The following is a 22,671-nucleotide window of genomic DNA, read 5'->3' as shown; positions in this document are numbered from 1 at the left end:
GCCAAATTTGCATGTGTATTTGGAACATTTGCATATGTTACAGTCTTTCATTAATCAATATAATAGTTTACAGAATATAAATCAGCCACAGTGCTTCATCACTGTAAGGGAGAATGTGGCATCGGTAAAGAGATTTACAATTACTTCGCACACACACACACACACACACACACACACACTACACTCAGTAAAGAACATAAAACTTATTTTTGTTATCCAGCCCCACAAACTGCACAAAGCAAATTTTGAAAATAGCCAGCATTTTCTTTTGTGAGGAGAGAGCATGCAACACTTGCTTGTGGACACGGATAAGATTTCAGAGAACTTGTTGCAGACTTGTGTTCATTCTTTGTGTTTGCCACAAACCCACTTTAGCTGCTGTTGCTCCCTCAGGTCTGAGAGTATCAGGGTCAAGTGCCAGCTACATTGACCGGCGTCTGCACGCCCACCCCTTCTCCTTCTTAGTTTGGCTTTTAGTTTGTGATATTCTGGCATGTTATTCCTAAAGAAGGGGACAGAAGAGAAGCTTTTGAGGATTTGAATATATTTCTGTACTTGTAGTTCACAGATGTCCAGTTCAACACAGAGCGCTCCTTCACACAGTTGGCTCACTGCTTTGGTTTTATTCTTGAACTATTATCACCAACTGCAAACCTATTTTTTTCATATACTTACAACCCCTTCTGTAGAACAATGTGTAAAAACTATGATCTTGTATGTGGGTCTGCTTCTCTCAAAATGTCAAATTGGAGCTTGATGTTTTGGATGAGCGAACATATAAGTCCTCTGGTTACCATGGACTCATTCCACCGTAAGATTAAAAAAATATGTATCATATATGAAAATAATAATAATAATAATAATAAAAAATACTGTTTATATCTTGCACAGAAAATGGGAGTCTTTTTTTCCCCACATTAATGAAGTACATTTCTGCCCTATTTACAGGACCAAATAGGAAGCAGATTTCTAGGATTTATTTTATTTATTTTTACAACAATGAGACTGAATTTTAATACATGAGTCATTAGTATGAAAACTCAATGCAAATAAGAAAGCTCTAAGGTCCTGTGGTTATCATGAAAGTTTTGTCCAGGTCCCATTTCACCCCACAAACATAATAATAATGATAATATGAAAATTATAAGTGTAACAATAATAAAAATAAATTATATATATATATATATATATATATATATATATATATAATTTATTTTTATTATTGTTACACTTATAATTTATAATTATAATTTATATTATAAGTGTAAAACTTATAATAATTAATATTTTTTTTTTTTTGCACAAAAATTGAAGCATATTTTATGGACCATTTTTACTTACATTTGTAGGGTTTCTTTTAATTTGTACTATTTTTTTCTCCAAAACAATAAATCTGGATCTTAAATGCAAGAACCATCCATTTGAAGAACTAATGAACACATGGTTCAAAACAGGCTTTAAAGAGTTAATTGTTTTTTAACTATCTGAATGTCCTTGGAGTCTTTAAGTCTTTAGCAGACAGTCTGCATCTATTGTAAGTGGTTAGAAACTACTGATATGGACTGTCAACCATATTTTTTAACCATCTGAAATTATATTTCAGAAGTATAAAGGTTTCTTTCCATGCTATTCTATCTTTAAACTACAGCAAGTAATATAAGCAATAAATGCATCTAAAAACCTGAACAGATGGTTTCTTGATGAGCTGATTAATAACCGGTTTAAAAGGGGACGATTCAAGTTCAAGTTTCTAAAGCTTAATTGACAAATTCCAAACACATTCTCTGTTTGAGCATGCAGCGAAGTGCATCATGGCCTAAATATGGAAGAAGACAACATAAAAGACATGGTGCAAATGATTCACTGTCTGTTTGATGCTAAAGTTAAGTGAGACGCTGCAAGATACAGTGCTGAAGATAATAAGGAAATGACGCAGTCCGGAGGAAAACAGGGTTCACATTAAAAAGCTTGCATGTTGTGTTGTTGAACACTTGTCCAAAAGCTTCCTTATCAGCATGTACAAATTTAATAAAGCTTATCTGTAAGAAGGCATCATGATGACTTAAACAAAGACATCATTAACTGAACATGTTGATGCTGTGCAAAGACAGCCTGAAAAAATATCTGAATTGATAATAAATGAAACTGCTTCACAGTGGGATACATGAATCAATGCTGCCCTCTCCTGATCAAATCATGTACTCCCCTGATGCGTGTGCTAATACCTTACCTGAAAAATAAATAGTCACAGGAGGAGTCCCACTCGTGATTCTCAAACATAATTACACTGAAATCACAAGACGTGCATCTTAAATGGTTGCAGGCCCTTCAAGAACAAGACACAGTTACACAGTCAGAATAAATGGACACATCTAAGTGATCTATCATGACTGTTAATTTTGTGGTCATTAAAATATGCATGTGGCCTTCAAGTCCAGGCAAGATTGATTCTAAATTAATTTTCATCTTTGAGAAACGCTGGTTCCAACACCGTGAGGTACAGAGCTTCCACCAAGAAACACAGGAAAACATCTTTTAGCGGAAAAAGTGACAGCGTTTCATTAAAGGCTCAATTTCTACTGTAAAACTTCTAAATGCATATTTGGGTGTTTTAATGCAAACTAAAAACTTACTTCTTGGACATTGTTTGAGAACATGAATCAATCGTGAAAGTCTTGTCTGCAGTGGGTTCCTGTTAGTTCACAAGAGAGTTTACAATGTGCACTGTAAAAACAACAACAACAACAACAAAAATAGGCAATATCAAAGTATCTTCACCTTTTCCAATACTCATGACAATGGTTTTGTCCAGTTATTTGACTTCCATGAGTGCTGATGGGTTGATAATCCTCATCCAGTATTTCCTGCAGCAAAGCGTCAATATCAACACTGTCATGCTGAACTTTTTTGCATCGTTGTTTTCTGGAAACAGTGGAAGTCGAAATGTCACGACTTTGTCTAGACAGAATCTGGATTTGTTACGATCTTGGAGACGATGTATACATTATAACAACGTAAGGTTGCTTTATTAGCCTCGTTGTAAATCTTTTTAGGATGTTAATCAGGCTGTTAACATACATTATTTGTACATCTACAACGCATCAACAGTGTTAGGCAATGACTGTATGCGCAAAGGTTTAGTTTTATAACTGTAGTCTTATGTAAGTTAGTTGGCTACATTAGCTTGGGTGCTAATCTCGCTAGCCTAACGTTACCTTGACTGTTTCTTGTCCTCCGGGTAAGCACATTTATGGTTCGTTTGTTTAAAGGCGTAAGTTGATTGTTTGGACGCAGACTTGCTGCAACAAAACCTCTGATTCGACTTCATCAAGTAAATCATCCAAATCATCCGCCATTATTATCCGGTGGGGAACGCTACGTTTGTTACCATAGAAACGTGTGAATCATTTCTTTGCATTCTGCTCAGAAATGAACCATATAACTAGTCTATGATAACTAGTCGAATTCTAAAAATATAGTATCACCGTGATCTGGAAGCTGGCCTAACGCTTCCGGTTCGCGTACGATTCTGAACAGAAAAGACTCGTTGTCGGCAGGATTCGAACCTGCGCGGGGAGACCCCAATGGATTTCTAGTCCATCGCCTTAACCACTCGGCCACGACAACTCTTATGCTAAATGTCGTTTCTACGCATAGAAGTACAAAAATGGAACAGCAGCGTACTTGATAACGTTACTCAAGATCGCCTTGGACGGTTATACCTTTACAATAATACCAAATATGATATTAAACACCATTTTCGTTGTAATTTAAACATATTAATTGCCACAAAAATGTGGTTCAGGCAAAGTGGACATACTTTGATTATCTTCACTTACTCTATGTATACTTATAACAAAACGAAATATAAAACGCACAACAACCAGTGTTGAGTACTCCTAAGTACTCGGACTCGGTCTTGAACTCGGTCTCGACTCTTGTCATGGACTCGTGTGCATTTTGATTCGGTATTGACTCGGACTCAAACATATTAGGAATCGGACTTATTATAATGAGTCCACTTGAGTCCCAATCAAAATATTTCATGATTATTACTGTTAATACTGTATGTTAATATTTCTTTAAATTGATATGATTGAAAGGCCCTATGATTTCCGCGATGCAGAAAACGCATATGGAATCGCTGAATCCAGTCATAAAAACGGAATTTACAGTTTAACGCGAAATGTCATAGAATTTGTCAAATTTCGAATGAATTAATAAATGAATCAAAGGTAGGTCATTGCACTTAAATCAAATCATGATATGGAATAGTACCTGTAAATAGTAAGCGGAAAAAGTCTATTGAAATATGAATCCTGCATGTTCTGTGTGTCTGTGTTAATGAATGGCTCCGAAGCACGTCTTTGTTTATTACACAGGGAAGCCATGATGCTTGAGGTGATTTCAGCGTCTGTCATCTCACTAAATAAGGACGTAAACACATGAACAACATCTCCAGAATTGCACTGAGAGTCACTTCATGAGCATTTAACCGTTTGAATTGAGTAAAACTAGCGTCACATCACATACACAAAACTGTAAAGGTGTTCATGGTATTTGAGAAATGTATTACTATTGTTCAGCAGAATGTACATAGCCTGCTACTACTACAACTAAAATGAAACAAACATTATTTTTTTAAGGAATAATCACTCAACATTTCTTCCATGTTTTATTTTTAATAGTAAATCCCATCTTTACCAAAAAATTAAGTTTGCTTAATTTTCAATAAATAAAAGAAACATTTAATGAATGTTTTATGTCTTCATTTGATAACCAGAAAAATGTAAATAGCCTACACAGCAGAATTTCTGAGGGGAATTTTTTTCTCCACAAGGCTATTTTAAGAAAACATTCTGTTTAGGCAATTCTGAGCATATTATATATATATATATATATATATATAGATATATACTCTGATTATCCTCACTGAATTAATGTATGACATACAAATATAAAACTATGCTGCCTCTTTTTGTATAATGTCAGCTTTAATTAACAATTTAGCCATTAAACATATATAAGTATAAAAAATAAGAGGCTTACAAAAGGTGAAAAAATACTATAGAAATCATAGTAAATACCATACTATAGTAAAGTGTATCATACTGTATATAATGTAGTATTTACAACACTTTGTTAATGAATGCTACAGCATACTGTAGTTTTAACTAGTGAACTGAAAAACTGTAATAAATACTGTAGTATACTTTTTACAACATTAAACTCTAGTGTTTTGTAGGATAATATAAAATATAAACTTAGTTCAGTATAGGGGAAAAATAATTGGTTTATATAGTTGCAACTATATTACCACAACAAATTAATTCAATTAATTTACTATAGTATGGTTCAAAAAGCTTGCACCAGCACAAGTCACCTCTTGATGCATCCTCAATAAAAGGGGTGGCGCAAGAATGCATCTGGGGATTTGAACTGTACTTGGCTAGATGTGAACTTAATTGGACTGATTTATATCTCGAAACAGTAATACGTATTACCAAACATTTATGGCTATAAGCTACTATTGTGTTTGTTGTATATGTATGCTTGTTTGTGACAATAAATTACAAACGAATACAAACTCAATATTGTTTATTTGACATACAGGTGCTTTTGATTTCTGCTCAGCTGGCTTCAGTGGAAAGCTTGTTCCATTCAGAAAATCCTGTGTATATAGACAGGCAAATGAACACTTTGTTCGGAGAAAACTGAATAAAAATTACTAATCACTTAGAGTGTTGCTGTTCATCAAGTATGAAGAAAGCCAGTTCATTAGCCATTCGCACCAATCAACATTCAGTCTCTCAGTCTCTGGCGGCAGGCAATGTCCACGGTGGCCAGTAAAGCATGATAATTTTTAATTTACTTTGTATTTTGTTTATACAACAACTCTACTTTAATGTCTCAAAAACCTACACTCAAACCATGATACAGCGCTGTACCTGGACCCACTTTAACAAAAAAAAAAAAAACATTCCACTGATCATCCACTGACATAACTGGCCCCACATTACACAGTTCAGCCTCAATCCAGCACAAGACCGGCGTGAGGGGGGTAAAGGGGGCCCTATGAGGTTATGGGGAATCCTCAGTGCCTGCAATGGTGTGGATGACGAGCGCCCCCTCTCTCATGTGCATATACAGTATACATTTAAATTATACAGGTAGCAGCAACACCCCCTCAGCGAGGGGTTAAGAGAGTGAGGGGGTGACATGGCCTGATAGGGGAAAGAAAGGCAGAGGAGCAGTGAGGAGCTTATACTGTTCCATCGTCTCTGCTCTGGTCCCTCCGGCGACGGTGCTCTGTTTTGTTCCGGCTTTCTGAAGCCTCTCGGTCGATTATCTCCTTCTCTTGTTCTCTCTTCCTCTCTCGACGGGCTTCGCCGTTGTCTTTATCCTGCAGATTGAAGTGTTTTTTCTTCTCTCTCCGCCGCTGACCTTTCGGCTTACCTGAGAGGACAAATGGCGACAGCTTAAGGCATTTTGCAACAATTATTCTAGTAAATATTAATATGAATTATATAGGATTATATATTTTCCTATATATATGAATTATATATTAATAAGTTTTTTTTTTTGTCCAGCAAATAAAAATCTGATCACTTAGATAAGTAATAGTACATGCTGCCTCAAAAAAATTTAACATTTTTTTAAAAAGTAAAAAAAATAGTTTTTCTTAAAGAAATGTAATACTTTTATTCAGCAAGGATGCATTAAATTGATTTATATATTTGATTTGAATTCTAATAAATTAAAATAAATTCATCCTTTGAATCCTGAAAACATTTATGATGGTATCCACAAAAACATGTTTCTTGAGCACCAAATCAGTATATTAGAATGATTTCTGAATGATCATGTGACACTGAAGACTGGAGCAGTGAAGTGGAAAATTCAGATTTGCCATCACAAGATTAAATCACGTCTTAAGAAAAAGAAGAATAAATTACAACGAAATCACAAAACATATTCAAATGAAAAATGTTTTTGAATTGTAATAATATTTCAAAATATTACTGATTTTGTTGTGTTGTGTTCAAATACATGCAGCCTTGGTGAAGAGACTTCTTTCAAAAAACATTAAGAAATCCACAGAACAAGCAACTTACATGATAACGCTTACGGTTTGGGTTGGGTAATTTGGGATGCTTATGAGTAATGTTTTTAAACACCCCAGTGCTTACACTTTCCAGGAAAATTACTTACAGTGTTTATGCACATTAATCTGGGATAAGAGAAAGTTTTGTAACCGGAAAAAGCACACATAAGAATAATATCATGCTGACCGGTGTGACACTGACAGGCCGGTTAAATCACTCTATCATTCAATTAAACAGGCTTTAGAGATTTTCCCATCATCATTCATCTCTGTCCGGCTCCAGAAGGCATTACTCACTCAACCAAAGTTGATCATTGTTCTTAATGTTCAGCTGTTTTGGTTGGGAGACATCCCTTTCGACAATCATCACTTCCATTATTAACAGTTGGATGGAATCCAGGATGAAGAACCATTTATGAAGTTGTGAAACAGCAGGACCTTCTGGTGGAATGTGTAACTGGTTGTGTCTGGTCTACCACAAGATGACAGTCATGTACAGCAACTTTTTTCAATTTCATTCTTTCTTTGTCAAGTCTGTCAAGTGATGGTTGATCAGTGTTTTAAAGGGATATTTCACCTAGAAATGAGATTTCTGTTTATATATTCTCACCCTCTCATTCCAAACCTGAGATTTTTTTTGTGACATTTCAAACTAAACTAAAAGTATTATGAAATAAAAAACTCAATAAAATGTCAAAAGCACATAATAAAATCGTCACCTTAATGAAAATGAAAAGATAAAAATAAAAGCTAATTCAAAATATTAATGTATATTATAATTGTATATTAATTATTTTAAAATAACACTGATTAAGAGTTTCTGAAGCTGTATGATGGATGACAATGAACCAATCCTAGTGTGGAGTGGACGATGAAAGGATATAGTTGCAATCACTTTCAGAACAATTCAATTTTTTTTCCATGTGATGAGTGGTAAAAACATTGATAGCCAATCAGAACCTATCCTGTTTTAAAGAGCTCAAGCATTTAATGTAGCAATGCTATAGTGTATGCATATAATAAACAGAATGTTATCGTGCGTTGATGTGGACGCTAATATAGTAGTTTTTGGCCCTTTTTTGATCAGTTTGGCCACTATAAGTGTTGTGCAGAAAAGTAAAGATTCTTCAAATATTCTCCAAACAATAACATGAAGGTGAGTAAATTATGACAGCATTTTCATTTCTGTGCCAATTAGAAAGCAGAAACGCAAAAAGGTGGGGGTGACCCATCAAATGCAGAGTCAGAGAACTTTATCAGCACTGTGCTCTTGAGCAACAACTTCGGTTTCTTCCAGGAACACTATTCCTGAAATAAGCGTACAGTACATATCTTTGGAATAAAACTGTCAAGATGAACAACCAAGGTGAAGCCACCCAGCTGAACATTTTACACCCTAATAAGCGAACAACTGATAAGCACATCAAAAATAGAAAGACTTCAGTAGCACTTTATTTTACAGTCCTGTTCCTCATGTACATACTATGTACTTATTATAGTTATTACACTAACTATGTAATAACTAGATACTAACCCTGAACCTACCCCTAAACCTAACCCTACCCCATGTAGTTACCTTGTATTACCAGAACTTTCTTAGATAAATACACTGTAAGTACACTATAAGTACATGTTAGTACACATACTGTAAAATAAAGTGCAACCGAAAATTCTGTTAATATTACTTTATCTTGCCGTTGCTTTACAGTCATGGCTAGCCAATTTCCTTTATTGTCAGAGGCTTATCGGTGGGGCACGGATGAGGATCGGAAAAGCGCTGAGGTGGACACCCCCCCCCCCCCCCCCCCGGACTCTCGCCGGACTCCCTGCCTGCTGCAACCCACACCGACCCACACATTCCTGGGGTCCAGCCAGGGCGATAGGGTGCCATTGTAGCCCTGGCTGTCGAAATAAACTTGCCCATGAAGATGCACGACTCTTGTTTCGTGAACCAAACTAGTTCAAGAGGATGTAGCGAAATCCCCTCCACCTCCTGCAGGCTTGAATCTGCTGTGATTGTACTGTGCATTATGAACAGGCTGACTCATGTACGGTGTCTGACCAAGCTAAACACACACACACACATTTCACTCGCTGTCATCACCTCCCCTCTCGCCGTCCCGTCTCTTTAAACACAGGAAGTTCCCTCTGCGTACACTGTTGTCTTTGTCGTAATGATTTGGAGATCAGTGGATTAGGCGTAATCCTCTGCTTTTCCCATAAACCAAGGCATAACATGACCAGAGCTCTGTGGTGATTATTTTGGATATGTTTACTGCCACCCTTTCAGAGCTGGAAGGCTGTCAGGTTTTTCAGTAAACTGTCATACAACGATTGGGATACAAGCGATTTCCCTCAGGAATGGAACATGTTCTTGAGCATCTGCTCGCCACCCCTGAAGCAGATGCAGCTGTTGAGGAAAGTTTCATGGCTCAGAGGTTGCTCTTTCAAAGCTCAGACACAAGACCTAATGGAGTTAGTCAGTATTGACATGAATGTGACATACTGTATAAATAAAGTGTTAATTTTGAAATTGGGTCTTGCAGGAATAATATTATTGAAATACATGACATCATATCGAATGCTTTGACTTTCGGTCTTGAGCATGTTGAGCAGTGTTTGAGACATTGTTCTCTCTTGAACTCTAGATGAGACCCATTTGAGATTATTATTATTTTTTTTTACATTTGAGATTACTTTTTATTTCAGCATTATCAGAGAAACTGTAAGGTCTCAACAGGTACATCTCCATTTGTTCTCCATTTAATCTGATTGCTATCCAAGAGAAACAACATAGATATCCAAGAGATCTCTTGAGATTGAGATATTCAAGAGATATTCCTTTAGTTATGGAAGCCTTTTTCTGTGTAAAAGTGTAAAACTGCATTTAAAATATTAAAAAGTAGATAAGAGTTTAAAATTAGGTCGCAATATGAGACCTAAACTCATCATTGTGAGGTATACACTACTGTACAAAAGTTTGGATTGGTAAAAAATTTTTTAAGCCGTATTTATTTGATAAGAAATACAGTTTAAATAGTACTACTGTGAAACATTATCAAAAAGGAACTGCTCTCTTTCAATTTTTATTAATTTCTGTGATGGCACAACTGAATTTTCAGCCTTTCAGTCTTTTTTGTCACATGATTCTTCAGAAAATGAAGAAAATGTCTTATTATTAACAGTGATGAAAGCACTTGTGGTGCTTACTATTTTTTTGTGGAAACCATGATAATTCTTTAATTTTGATTTGATTAATAGAAAATTCAAAAGAACAGAATTTGTCTTATAGTTGTGTCCATCTAGATGTTTCAACATATCGTCCCAGTCTGCTGCTGTTAAGGACACAGATGTGGAGATGGTTGAAATGGGATATAATATCAGTGCAGTGGGGCACAATTTCACTAATGAACCACGGGGGTGAGATGGGGTGGGGTGGAGGGGGTCACATCCTCCCTGGCAGGCGTGCTACCGTCCGGTGGATTTTGGGAGGAGCCAGGCAGGGATTAAGGGCTTTGGCTCGTCCCACAGGAGGAATGCCCGGGCTTTGAGTATACTTAGTATATTTAAGTATATTTATTAAATATATTTGATGTCTACAATGTAGGTAAAACCTGTACACACACACACGCACACAAATTATATATATGTATGCTACCATTCAAAAGTTTGGCATTTTTTGAAAGAAGTCTCTAAAAGGTGCCATTTATTTGATAAAAAAATACTGTAAAAACAGTAATATTGTCAAATTATAATTGTAAATAATTTACTTAAATATTTATGTACGTATGTATTGGATGAAAACAGATGTGCTGCTTAATGTTTTTTGTAAAAAAACATTATACTTTTTTTCCAGGATTCTTTTATGAGTAGAGTAGAAAAGAATAGCATTTTTTTTAAACCATCAAAAGAACAACTTTGGTAACATTACTGTTATTCAATTTAATCTTTGATTTAAATTTTTTTTTCTTTTAAATGGACCCCAAATATATATGATCAACATTAAAAAACTGAGCAAAAAAGAAAGGAAAAAAAAAGCACATGTTGACACTAGGAGTTGAATTTAGAGTCATGAAGCCTGAAAGGGAAAGGACAGGGGCCAGACGCAGGGCTGCTATGCAAGAAAAAGGTCAGGATTAGTCAGAGGGAGAACACGAAAGAAAGACAAATGACAAGTAACGAGAGAAGAATGGAGAGGGATTTGGCTGGGGAAACAACAAGTAAAACAGTTGCATATGTGTGTGTTTGTATGTATCAGGAGTCGGGGGTGGACAAGGAGGATGTATCAGTGTCAGTGGGAGTACTTTGAGTTGGCGGGGGTCAGACCACTGACCCTCTTGGTGTATGTGGAACATAAACACGGACAGGACAGAACCCCAGCAGATAATTAGTGCGCAGTTGATGTTTCAGGAGTTGGGGGAGCTGGGTAATCACAAGCGGGGTCGAGGTTGATAACCGAGCCTGCAGTGTATAAAACGCACCCCTCACCCATGGCCCCCAGCGGACTGATAAAACACTCACTTCAATTTAACATGAATCTATCTATCTGTATGTAAGTATGTGTCTACAATGTTTTTTATTATCTTTTTATTATAGATTTTTAATTATTATTATTTTTTTAATAATTGTATTTTACTCACAGTGTATCATGGGATTCCTTTTTTGGAAACTATTTATGCAATGTTATATTGGAGGGCCCTCATAATTTAAAGAGCATAAATATATATTTTAGGGTATATTTTGTTTCGTCCAACAAATTTAATTCTATATTTTATGCAACTAAAACAAATTGTGTCACTAAAACAGATTCCTTGTATGTGCAAACATACTTGGCAATAAAGCTCTTTTTGACTTCTGACACTACTATAGAATTTGGAGACCCAATAATTTAACAAGCATAAATATTTATTTAGGGTAAAACTGTTTTTTTTTTTTTTAATGATTTCAAATGATTATTTTATTTTTTACAATTATTAGTTATATTTTATGCCCCCCAAAAGTCAAAGGATTACAGCATGTCTGCAGGGAAAATAAATATATCTGCATCATAAATGTGCCTATGATTCTTTAATATGTTGCCTACAGAGCTTTTGGTCCAGAGTGACATTTGGCATGTTTTGTGTGTGTGTGTGTGTGTGTGTGTGTGTGTGTTTTGCTGTTGAATCTGTGTGTGAGATCAATCCATATCATTGGTGTTTGGAGTCTAAAAAAGTTCACATGCAAATCTCCATCCCCTTTTTATTTTCATCTGTTCTCTTTCTCTGTCCTGAGGCCCTGAGTCTTTATGAGGTGGAGAGTGATGAGCTGTCGAGTTTGCCTGCTGTCTGTCATAAAGCAGCAATGTCCCACAAATACCACTAACACAAATAAACATTCAAAACATAACTGTCCAAATATGGTTAAGCTTACAACTGCACAGATCCTTGAATCTGTTTCATGTATTTGTTTTGCATCAGTCGGGAAACATTTCTGGCACATTTATAATTATCCAGACGATACAAAACAAGCATTTATATGATAATAAAATAAGTAGAGTCTATGTTTTTTGTTATAAAACAGTGGAAACTGTACAACATCCTTCTGGCTATTCCATTCACTAAGTCAAGCATCACTATTGTTATTGCTCATACATAGGGTTACGGTTTTAATGATACCATCATGCAGCTCTTTACTCCTCTAGTTGATCAGACTTACAGTTTTCAGCGATATTTGGGTCTATTTATTAATAATTATATTGGCCACTTACATCTTTTTCTTTTGACAAAGCATTCCCTCTTATCAGAAGTCGTAGGGCACGGGCTTCCCATTGGAGAAGGATTCTGTAGGACCTTCCTGGTCCTTGTTTCTTCGCCCCTTTTGAAGCCGCAGGTTTTACCTGAGCGTGAGCAGGGGCCCCATTCACTCCACTCACCCACATCACAGTGCACTAAAACACAGTTAACAAGTCAGTGAAGACTCATACATACAGCACTGTGTCTTGATAGCAGGTGCTCTGTTAGAGACTAACCAGTTGGGATGCACTCCATTAAGTTATTGGGCTCAAAATCGTCTGGGCAGACAGGATGACATTGCCCATGTAGTAGGTAATGTCCCGGCGCACACCTCGTACACGTATCACTGTTCTGACAGGAGTCGCAGTCCGCAGGACATGCTGTGAAACCATCACATGCACACACACACACACGCACACACTGTTAGCTTCACTAGAAGAACTGCGGAGTCACTAACTGGACAACATTTTTCAGTCTGCTCTCAACACTTGACAATAACACTACTGAAAAAAGGTACAAAAGTTGTCACTGGGGTGGTAGCTTTTCAAGAGGTACAAAAACATACAATTTAGGAATCACTATGTACTTTTAAGGTACTAATATGCACTCTGTAGGGGTAATTAGGGTGGAAAAGCTTTTGTTCTGAAAGTGTTCAGCTATGTTCATAATACTGTAGCTTTTAACAAACTACTTTATACAAACTAGTTTGCAAAGTCTGAATTTTTCTAGTAATAATCATCCATCTAATATGCAGTAAATCAGTTAATTTAGATGGCCATCTGTCTAATATGTAGCAGTGTAAAGTCATATTCATTCAAGTAAATCAGTTTATTAAAATATTCGTCTCTGTAATTTGTAGCTTTTGAAAGTCTTATTCATTTGAATGACTCTGTTCATTCAGACAGCACTCTCTCTAATGTGTACTTTTAATGTTTTGATTTATTTTAGTGAATTTGAATGATCCTCTCTCTAATATGTAGCTTTTGAAAGTCTGATATATATATATATATATATATATATATATATATATATATATATATATATATATATATATATATATATATATATATATATATATATATATATATATATAAAATACCAAGTAAATACCAAGTATGTTTTTTGTAACTAGCTGCTGGCAGAAGAAGCAAGGCTTTTATTTATTTATTTTTTTCCCAGCTTCTTAAATCATCTATTTGTGTAGATTTGGAACCTCACTGTTTTGTGACTCTAGGTAAGTATTTCATTTCTGTTACATGACGCTCATGTCAAGTTGATGAGGATTTAGTCCAAGCATTGAAATCAAAACTGGTGGTCGGCCACATAAAAATGACAGTAAAACCTTTTTTCATATCTGTGACTGTAAACTGGGCACTCACCAGGGACACACTCTTTCTTGGTATCGCTGGGCATCAGCCCATCTGGACAGCTCTCCATGCACTTGCCCTTGTGCAAATAGGAGCCCGCTCTGCAGTGCAGACAGAAGTGCCTGTTAAAGCAAGATTCGCACTCTGACCCACACTCTGGAAGACAGGTTACACACTCATTACCACATTGCCTGAGCTGAGAAGAGAATGCTGTAGTATACACATCAATGTCCATAGCCAAGACATAAGTACATCTGTAGAGTAAATATTTCAAAGAGAAGCTGAGGTAAATGTGTCTTACTTATGCAGTCGTTCCGGTCAGGGGAACGGGTGCCGTAGAAACCATTAGGGCAGGAGGGCAGGCACACCCCAATCTGCCTCATCCCGTCCCTCTCAAGGTGAATAAAAAGCTTGGGTTTGCAGGTCAGACAGCCATTGTAAACCGAGCAGGTCTGACAGCCTCCCTGGCATCCCTGGGAGCTCACCCCTGAACCCTCTGTGAGAGAAACATCAATTTTACTTTAGGATCAAACAACATGTGTGCTCAAAAAAGTATGTATGCAAATGTAAGGTCTGAAAAGTGTAATGGATATATGGGTAACCATGTGACCTCTTTTTCCTGGGCATGTCCTGGCTGGGATTTCTAAGTTGCCTGAAAAATTTTTTGGTTTTGGTTTTGGCTTTGCGGTGTGTTGTGGAATAATATATTTCAGATAAATCCGCTGATAAATGGCATGTAAAAACAAACTTCATATTGTGTTTTGCGGTACTCATACTGTATGTGCAATGCCGACTGAATACGAAAATTCCCTTCTCATCATTTCCTGTCCTCTATGTACTTCCTCTGAAAAATATTTGCCATATATATATATATATATATATATATATATATATATATATGCAAAAATGTCATTTTAGTAAACAGTTTCACATTTAAAAACAGACATTATGCCGTAATATAATGTGTAGCAATCCAAATGTCTGCAAAGGCTTGAAAACCAAACTGAAAGCCTTGCTTCTTCTGCCAGCAGCTAGTTACGAAAAACATACTTGGTATTTACTTGGACATTCTCAACATTTATAAGAGCAAACAGGATTGGTGGGTACAACTAAATGATTCCAGCTTCTCAAAGGAAAGAACAGAGCCATCAATTAAGACTACAACAGTGACCATAATGTAGTGTAATAATAAACACAACAGGAAGAACAGTCATCTGTGGATTCTCCCGGCATAGAAACGAATCAACAGGGACACGTTGCATACCGGTGTTTGCACGCAAATGGCAGCACAGTAGCAATGGTGTTCATAAGCGCACATACAGAGTGGCCTTACTGTGACATAAAACCCAGACGGAACAACTAGTCTCCACTGGAGACCTCCAGCTGCAAATACATGCTGAAATCGCCCACCACAAATGCATGACAAAGAGGTTTCTCAATGTCCCAGTGACATATTTATAAAACACTCTCACTCACAAATCCCTTAAGATAAGATTTACCTTTAAAATATATTGCTGATTGCTAACCTGAAAACCTTCTGGAGAGAGCGACTTGAAACAAAACGAGATGATATTTCTGAGAAATAGGCCTGACTTTATTGAAGGAGTTTTGAGAGAATGTTTTCTTCAGTTTATTGCTCAAGGGGTTGTGAATAATATGTATGCACTATGGCCTTGTTGTTTTGGCTCAGGAACTGAAGAAGTCAAAATTAATTGAGTTCACAGTTACTGTGAGAAGAACAGACGTTCACTGATCTAATCGCATCATACTGTAAAGTACAGTGCAGTACCTTACTAAATTCGGCAGAGTAAAAAAACAAAGCAGCTCCTCGGCTGCTTCAAGGTGCATCTTTGATTGAAGTCAATCGCTTCCAGGTGTTTTTCAAAGGTCAGTCTCAGACGGTTAAAGGCTCTGCATTTTAGAAGAGACTGAATCAGAGCATCTGGATGAGGGTGAGGTAGGGTGCAATGAAGATTGGTCTAGCTCAACTTCAGAGAGGTTTTAAAAAAATAGCTTCTACTTTCAGTTTTATTCTATTTGAAATGACATGACTTGAAAGGATGTTACATATTGAGGACTTTTACAACCATCCACAAGCCTAAATAGGGCAGCAGTTTAAAAAGTATGGGAAACGAGGATCCCTATTTCCTGCAGCAATTACTCCAGTCTTCAGTGTCACATGATCCTTCAGAAATCTTTCTAATATAATGATTTCTACCTGGTCTCATGGCATAAATGTACCTGGGTGCACTTTTTAGTAAGACGCGAAATACGTACCATTAAGCACATATCACTGCAGTTTCCAAAATAAATGAACACTAGAGGCAGTAAAACTCTGAGACCTTTTATTCCCTTTCACACTAATTTACAGAGTTTCAATTAATAAAGCATAATGTTTTGCACAATTACTTGAAGAATATCATGTTATGACTTCAAATAAATATTAATATGCTGGGAGATTTGAAAACTGATGCTTCTGAATGTTAGCATCACACATATCCAGCTTCATATCTATGGGTTTTCATAGGCGGTAGGTTTTTTCAGTAGCACACTCAAGTACGGAGACGTACTTGAGAGGTGAGGAGCTCTGGTTTGAACCCTGCGCAACCATGGTTCGACAAAGCATTTCAAATCTGCATATAAGGAAGTTCAAATGGCATGGTTGCATTTATATCAGTTTTGCTTTTGTTAACACTATCGGGTAGGTTTAGGGTTGGGTTTGGTGTAAGGCAAATTTCTAACACGATAGAGCACTAACTTTTAGCGACAGTCCCCGGATATTTGAATTCTGAACCGCTGCAATACATACCAGAAGTAACATAATAAAACACAGCAATATGTACCTATATCAACATAATAAAAACGTGCCAGGGTTCATGAATTGAACCAGTGTTTTAGCACCACTCAGTTGACATTTCTGTTTGAAACTGTGGCGAAACGTGCATATATATATATTAGAAATGTTTTTATTATCACTTTAGATCAATTTAATGCATAATGCATCCTTACTGAACACAATCCAAAATAGACAGACAGACAGACAGACAGATAGATGTTTTCAACCTGCTCTTACGTTCCATACTACTGAACTCTGTCTAGGGCATCGTTGTTGTTTGTTTCTGTCTCCCTCCCCTGATTCTCTTGGCTGCCAGATTGCCATAGATCAAGGATATTCTGTTTGACATATCTAAGCAATCTTTACAACTGCTGTCTATTTGCCCACATGTGTTCCTGCCAAAGCTCTCTGATTCACAGAACCCTTTACACTGAGGAATTCTGCCTGCCCTTGCGCTGCCACAGCCCTTGGGTCGGCTTGCATAACAACCACACGAGCACTCCTGAAATCCGAACATTCGCAATCGCTTCTCCACGGTTCAAACTCGAAGACCGCAAAACCAAGCATTCCCAGAATCTAATGGTAAAGCAGTACAGTTAAAATTTAATTAAATATCAAAATGTCAGACATAGACATTAAACAAAAGCGTTTACTTATTGCCCAAAGACTTGTGGTTTGAGTCATTGAAGCAGGCCCCACACAATTGATTTCCTGGGATATTCACAACATGGGGAGGCCACACACAAGCAAATATAATTCACTAAAAAACACAGCCATGGCTTTATTCACATATAAGTTCCTGTCATTGACAAAGCTGTGTGGAACATTACTTACAAGGCTTCTTCTTGTGGTGACCTCACATTTTATGTCCTCTGCGACCTAGAACCCTCAAATAGAGAATATACTAAAAATACACAAATTTTACAAATAAAGCACTTTTGCAAAACAGTCAAAAAATCCAAAGAAAATATTCAGATGTTATAAGTATCAGATGTTACAAATTCGTTGGTATTTAAAAGGTGTCTATTTTAAATGCAAATCAAATCCTTGTGGCTTTTACTCATCAAGGCGGAGACACAGACATGCACAGACAGAAGACAGGAAATGTTTGAGGTCAGGCGACCGTTTGGTCACTCTCTGTGAACTGATAAATTAGTTCATTCACCCAAGTTTCTGTCCATCACAAACGTTTCAAAGTCTCTTAATTAGCAGCATCTGATGATGGCTGGTGCATACAAATGGATGGCGGTCATCACGTTTGTCACACTTCATTGCTACAGTGTCTGCCACCATTCACACACCACCAGCATAGATTTGACCATGCATATAAATATCCATCACCCTGCTCACCCGTATCTATTAAAAGCATCTCTTTGAAATATTTTGAGATATGTGAATTTAAAAAAAAAATATGCTGAAATTTCTAGTATTTAAGGATAACCCAAATCTTTCCCTCTTTAAATTCAAAATAACAGTTGTGTGCTGAACTAACTAGCTGTCAAAGTCTGACTGGACACATGAGAGCACATATTTAGTATGCTGAAGACAATGTCCTGACCACAGTCCACAATTCTAGCAGCATCTAGGTTTAATACAGAAAAGATGGTTAAGGGTTTTGTATTTTGAATTCCAAAATATCACTTTTTTCTATCAGAGCTGAAACAACCCAGTGAGTGCCACAAAGCCACAATGACATTTTTGTGGCTCCCTGATACCAAAAGCTATTCTGTTGCATATAGTTGGCTTTGTCAACAGCTAATTTGGACCATATTTATGCATTCATTCTAATCGAGCCTTTAGAGACCTATTTGTTCTCCTTGCTTATTGAAATAAAAGCATACTCAATTACACAGTTCTGGAGCTTGTTGAATTTCGTATTTCAGAGCAATTCAGAGTTTATCCAAATTTTGTTTCTCTCTCTTGTAAACCAAAAATATTCATATAAACACTTCATCTAGGGCCAATAACCACCACAGACAGCGAAGGGGGACATGACCCGCAAATTACACATGGTCCCCCACAATCCTGAGAATTTGGTTACAGCCTTGCCTTCATCAGTAATACATCTAATTAAAATGATCTTTTGAGGAATTTCTGAGCATGTTAGTTTAAACTAAATCTTTTTAACATGTACAAATATTTGATGTGCTCAGTTCAACTATAAAGATGGTCCTGGACGGGGTGAGAGAGGTTCGGGACATGAATTGTAAAACCAAAAACAGCACTTTTTTTCAAAGGATATACTCGACTCTGTTGCAAACTTGAAGAAAACAGGAAACGCGCTGTGCTTCTGTTAGTGATATCTCCGCGAGCAGCAAAAGAACAGTCAACAAACGGACCAATAAGCGCACTAAAGGGTTTACTGCGTAATGTAGTGGCCGCTAGAGAGCGATCCAAACACGACACTGGACTGGCCATTGACGCAGGAAGAGCGGTGCACAACGAATGTACAGGCTAATAATGGTGTGAAAATTCATACTTCCATGTTCGCACTGACCACAACAATGATAGCACAAGACAATGAAGCAAAATACGACTAATACGTGACTCGTTAATGGAAGGTATGTTAACATAAGAACTGCTACGTAACCTAAAACAAAATTTAAATGACAAAATCAGCAGTGTGTCCCTTGCCGATTAAGTTATGTGTCCGAATCAAACCTCAAAAGTGTCTAATAAATTGAAACATTATGTCACTGTCACTGTCGTGACACATTTTCACGCGTCTTCTAGCTTTTACCTCAACGGAACATTTTCCATCAGAAGTTTATCTTGGATGCCTAAGCATCTGTTTTGTCCTCACAGTGGGATACAAGTGAAATATTCCTCATACTAAGCCACCAAACCAATAAAGATCAAAAACAGGCTTAAGTGACGAGCGCAGTTTCACTGAGACTGGTTCATCTCAAGCAACACTACGCTGTTTTGGGGGTTGCCAAGTCTTTGTAACAAAAACAGTCCACTAAATAAAACCAATAAATCCCCAAAAAAACCGAACCCCCTTTTTTATAAAAAAAAAAAAAAAAAAACGTTTTTTTTCCCTTTTTTCTCTCAGATTTTCACATTTTATAAAATAGTTTTAAAAACATCAACTTTAGAATCACTTAGAAAATAGCTTGATTTACTGTAGGCCTATAGCCTACTATTTAAAAAGTTTGCAATACACTTTGCAATACAAGAAACAGGTGGTTTCTTATACAATGTACACAGTACCATACGACTTATATATATATTATATACTTATATAACATATTATATATAAATTGGTGAGATAAAATCTGCCACAGTTGTCGAACAGCACACTTGGCAACCCAGGCTATTTGTCTCAAAATACACGGGGAAAAACAGTTGTCATTAAAAAAAATATAGGCCTACGTTTCGGCAGATTTTTTAGCTGCTGAAAAAAGCCTACTGCTTTTTATCAGCAGCATATGGCTATACTGCGAGTGTCGATGACACTGATTATCTTTTTATATTTAGAATTCTATAGGCTATTAAATGTGGAGCAAATTAGTTGCCAATAAATAAATAAATAAAATGATAAAAAGACTCTAAACCTTAACCGTGTCCTATTACCTGATAATGCAATATCAATATTTTCCCAAAAGAGACTTTAACTTATAAAATAATAATTTATCGTTTCAAAAAGTATAACATAGCATGTATTTCAAAACATAATGATTACAAAAAAATGAATGTGCTTCACACAAACAGGCCGTAAGAGATAAGCAGGTGTGCGCAACGCATCAGATCAACAGCGCGTAGAACTTACGTTTGTTTAGCCGGTGCCTTGAGTCTTGATGCTGACAGTTTGTGTATTCCATACAATGCAAGATCAAAACTATGGAGATCAATTGTAATTGCATAGTAATCAGGGGAATGATGCTTGTCCCGTCAATTTCAATGTCCCTTATCGCACGTTGATCAGTGCAATAACCTACTCAATAAGTTATTCCTAAACCGGGCAGAAGCCCCAGCTGTGCTCACGCGCAAGAGAAACAGAATTTTCAGTGGCCCAAATGCACCTGGGCCGATTCGGCAGTAACATATTGGAGGCAATCCACATATGTGCCACTGTGAGATATCCAAAGAGAGAGCCTCTCATTCCATGGAAACAATGAAAGTGTTAGTTCTCCATCCAGCGCACTGTAAGCAAAACTTAAATATGGGGAGGAGGGAATCAAATTAAACTGGCATGGTGGTAAAGTTGGATTGTCTTCCTGAATTACTGTATGTATTCCCCACTGTGATTCCGCACGACACGTCCAGGTGAGAAGGTTACTTTATTTATTGAGCCTAATATGTAGGAGGTCCTCGCGTCATCCTCATCACAGCATCTCGAGGAACTTTCAGTGAAACTCTGACGCTTAATTTCTAAAGTCACCGAGACGTCGCTCTTCTTTATTCAATCTCGATAGCTCACAGTTTCACGGTTGAGCAATTCACTACCTCTCCCTTTCTCTCGCCTCCTCTCAGCTCGCGTGCTCGTCTGGTAACTGATGACTTCAGCTCTCTGCCGTCTCTTTCTCCTCCCTGAACTCCTAAGTTTATTTAGAGGGCGAGCCCCCCACGTCAGACACCCCACTGGCTACCAGCACTCGCTTTTTTCATTACATCACGTTTTCCAAAATTCAAGAACTCGATGAATGGAAATAGCTGTTGATAGATATATAGATAGATCACATTTAGAACACATCCAAGAACTTAACCAAGAAATTAATCAACAACAAATTAATTAATTTCTTTATTTTTAGTAAGTTATTTACATCTAATTTTACGTGTACTTGGAATACATTTAATTATATATCAGTTTCCAATATTATCCAGCTATGAATCCTATTCAAAAAACATCTCTGGAAAATGAACATATGGTTGCGATAATAGAGGAAGTTCCATTGTGATCCTCTAGAGGGGGTCACAGGCAAATACACACAGGCAATACACTGCCTGGCTTTTGTTTTAGCACGTCTGAGATGCATTTTCAGTTTATATGCAGCACTGGCCACATAAAGACAAATCCTTGTATTTTTGTGTGTGCGCTGTGGAGCATAAACAATGGAGGTGATTACTGGTGTACGTGAGAGCACTGCACAGCGCAGTGGTTCCCTCTTCTCCCACAGGGAAGCTTATTTACACGTCTGGCAGTGGGACGGGGAGGCCTGCTTTTCTTAACCAGCGTGTTGATGTTTATAAGAATATGAGGTGGACTGATGTTTCCCCAGTTGTGGCTGCTTCATCAATCACAATAGGTGCAGGGGGGGAAAATGCCATAACTTTTAGAGCACTTATAGTAAAGCACCGTTTTATACCACTGGAGAGCGAAGTCACTTTTCAGATTAGAGGGATTTAACGGCAGTGTTTTTTTTTCTTTATTATTCATTAATGAGTATAGTCTTTGGTGAATTCAGCTGTAAGGGATAAAACATGGTTTAGTCTGTGGTTGTCAATGTGGGGGGTGGACATTCCAAAGGAGATGATCTTCATATGGGAAGGGGGGACAGAATAAAGCCCCTCTTTGTGCCCCCTACTTCTCTGATAAATTAGTCCCAGGGACAAGCTCTAATGGGGAGCGGGGAAGAGGAGGTGAGGTCA

The 22,671-nt window shown here is 37.1% G+C and overlaps 2 protein-coding genes and 1 non-coding gene across 4 annotated transcripts; all 3 read right to left on the bottom strand.

Annotated features, from left to right (window-relative positions):
• Positions 1-79: 79 nt before the first annotated feature.
• Positions 80-3,442, bottom strand: LOC132103291 (cilia- and flagella-associated protein 418-like). 2 transcript variants are annotated; one of them, XR_009423359.1, is made up of 3 exons: positions 2,634-2,656; positions 2,231-2,532; positions 80-502 (listed from the first exon to the last, which is right to left on the bottom strand). XR_009423359.1 is itself a non-coding variant. In XM_059508275.1 (3 exons), the coding sequence occupies exons 1-3, from the start codon at positions 3,347-3,349 to the stop codon at positions 343-345; spliced, it is 390 nt and encodes a 129-aa protein (XP_059364258.1). In that variant the 5' UTR covers positions 3,350-3,442; the 3' UTR covers positions 80-342. The 2 variants fall into 2 exon arrangements, 1 of the variants encoding a protein (XP_059364258.1); XM_059508275.1 differs by lacking the exon at positions 2,634-2,656 and adding an exon at positions 3,216-3,442 and having other exon boundaries at positions 2,231-2,326.
• A 103-nt stretch (positions 3,443-3,545) lies between these two features.
• On the bottom strand, positions 3,546-3,627 carry trnas-aga (transfer RNA serine (anticodon AGA)). The gene has a single exon. It is a non-coding gene; the product is annotated as a tRNA-Ser (tRNA).
• Positions 3,628-5,581: 1,954 nt separating this feature from the next.
• Positions 5,582-21,589, bottom strand: LOC132103289 (R-spondin-3-like). Its single transcript, XM_059508267.1, has 6 exons — positions 20,852-21,589; positions 14,545-14,739; positions 14,256-14,399; positions 13,113-13,256; positions 12,852-13,031; positions 5,582-6,456 (listed from the first exon to the last, which is right to left on the bottom strand). Exons 1-6 carry the CDS (start codon positions 20,943-20,945, stop codon positions 6,263-6,265), a joined length of 951 nt encoding a protein of 316 aa, XP_059364250.1. The 5' UTR covers positions 20,946-21,589; the 3' UTR covers positions 5,582-6,262.
• Positions 21,590-22,671: the final 1,082 nt, after the last annotated feature.

Source organism: Carassius carassius, chromosome 24 (assembly GCF_963082965.1).
Source record: "Carassius carassius chromosome 24, fCarCar2.1, whole genome shotgun sequence".
Classification (NCBI taxonomy): domain Eukaryota; kingdom Metazoa; phylum Chordata; class Actinopteri; order Cypriniformes; family Cyprinidae; genus Carassius; species Carassius carassius.
This window is presented reverse-complemented; position numbering and strand designations above follow the sequence as displayed.

Coding starts and splice junctions, on each gene's coding strand:
- LOC132103291 (XM_059508275.1), bottom strand. CDS start 3,349: ATGATTTGGATGATTTACTTGATGAAGTCGAATCAGAGGTTTTGTTGC. Junction 2,327..3,215: donor GAGGACAAGAAACAGTCAAG/GTAACGTTAGGC, acceptor TTGTTCTTGAAG/GGCCTGCAACCATTTAAGAT. Junction 503..2,230: donor TGTGACTATTTATTTTTCAG/GTAAGGTATTAG, acceptor CCCCTTCTTTAG/GAATAACATGCCAGAATATC.
- LOC132103289 (XM_059508267.1), bottom strand. CDS start 20,945: ATGCAATTACAATTGATCTCCATAGTTTTGATCTTGCATTGTATGGAA. Junction 14,740..20,851: donor AAGGCACCGGCTAAACAAAC/GTAAGTTCTACG, acceptor TTTCTCTCACAG/AGGGTTCAGGGGTGAGCTCC. Junction 13,032..13,112: donor AATGGAGTGCATCCCAACTG/GTTAGTCTCTAA, acceptor ACTGTGTTTTAG/TGCACTGTGATGTGGGTGAG.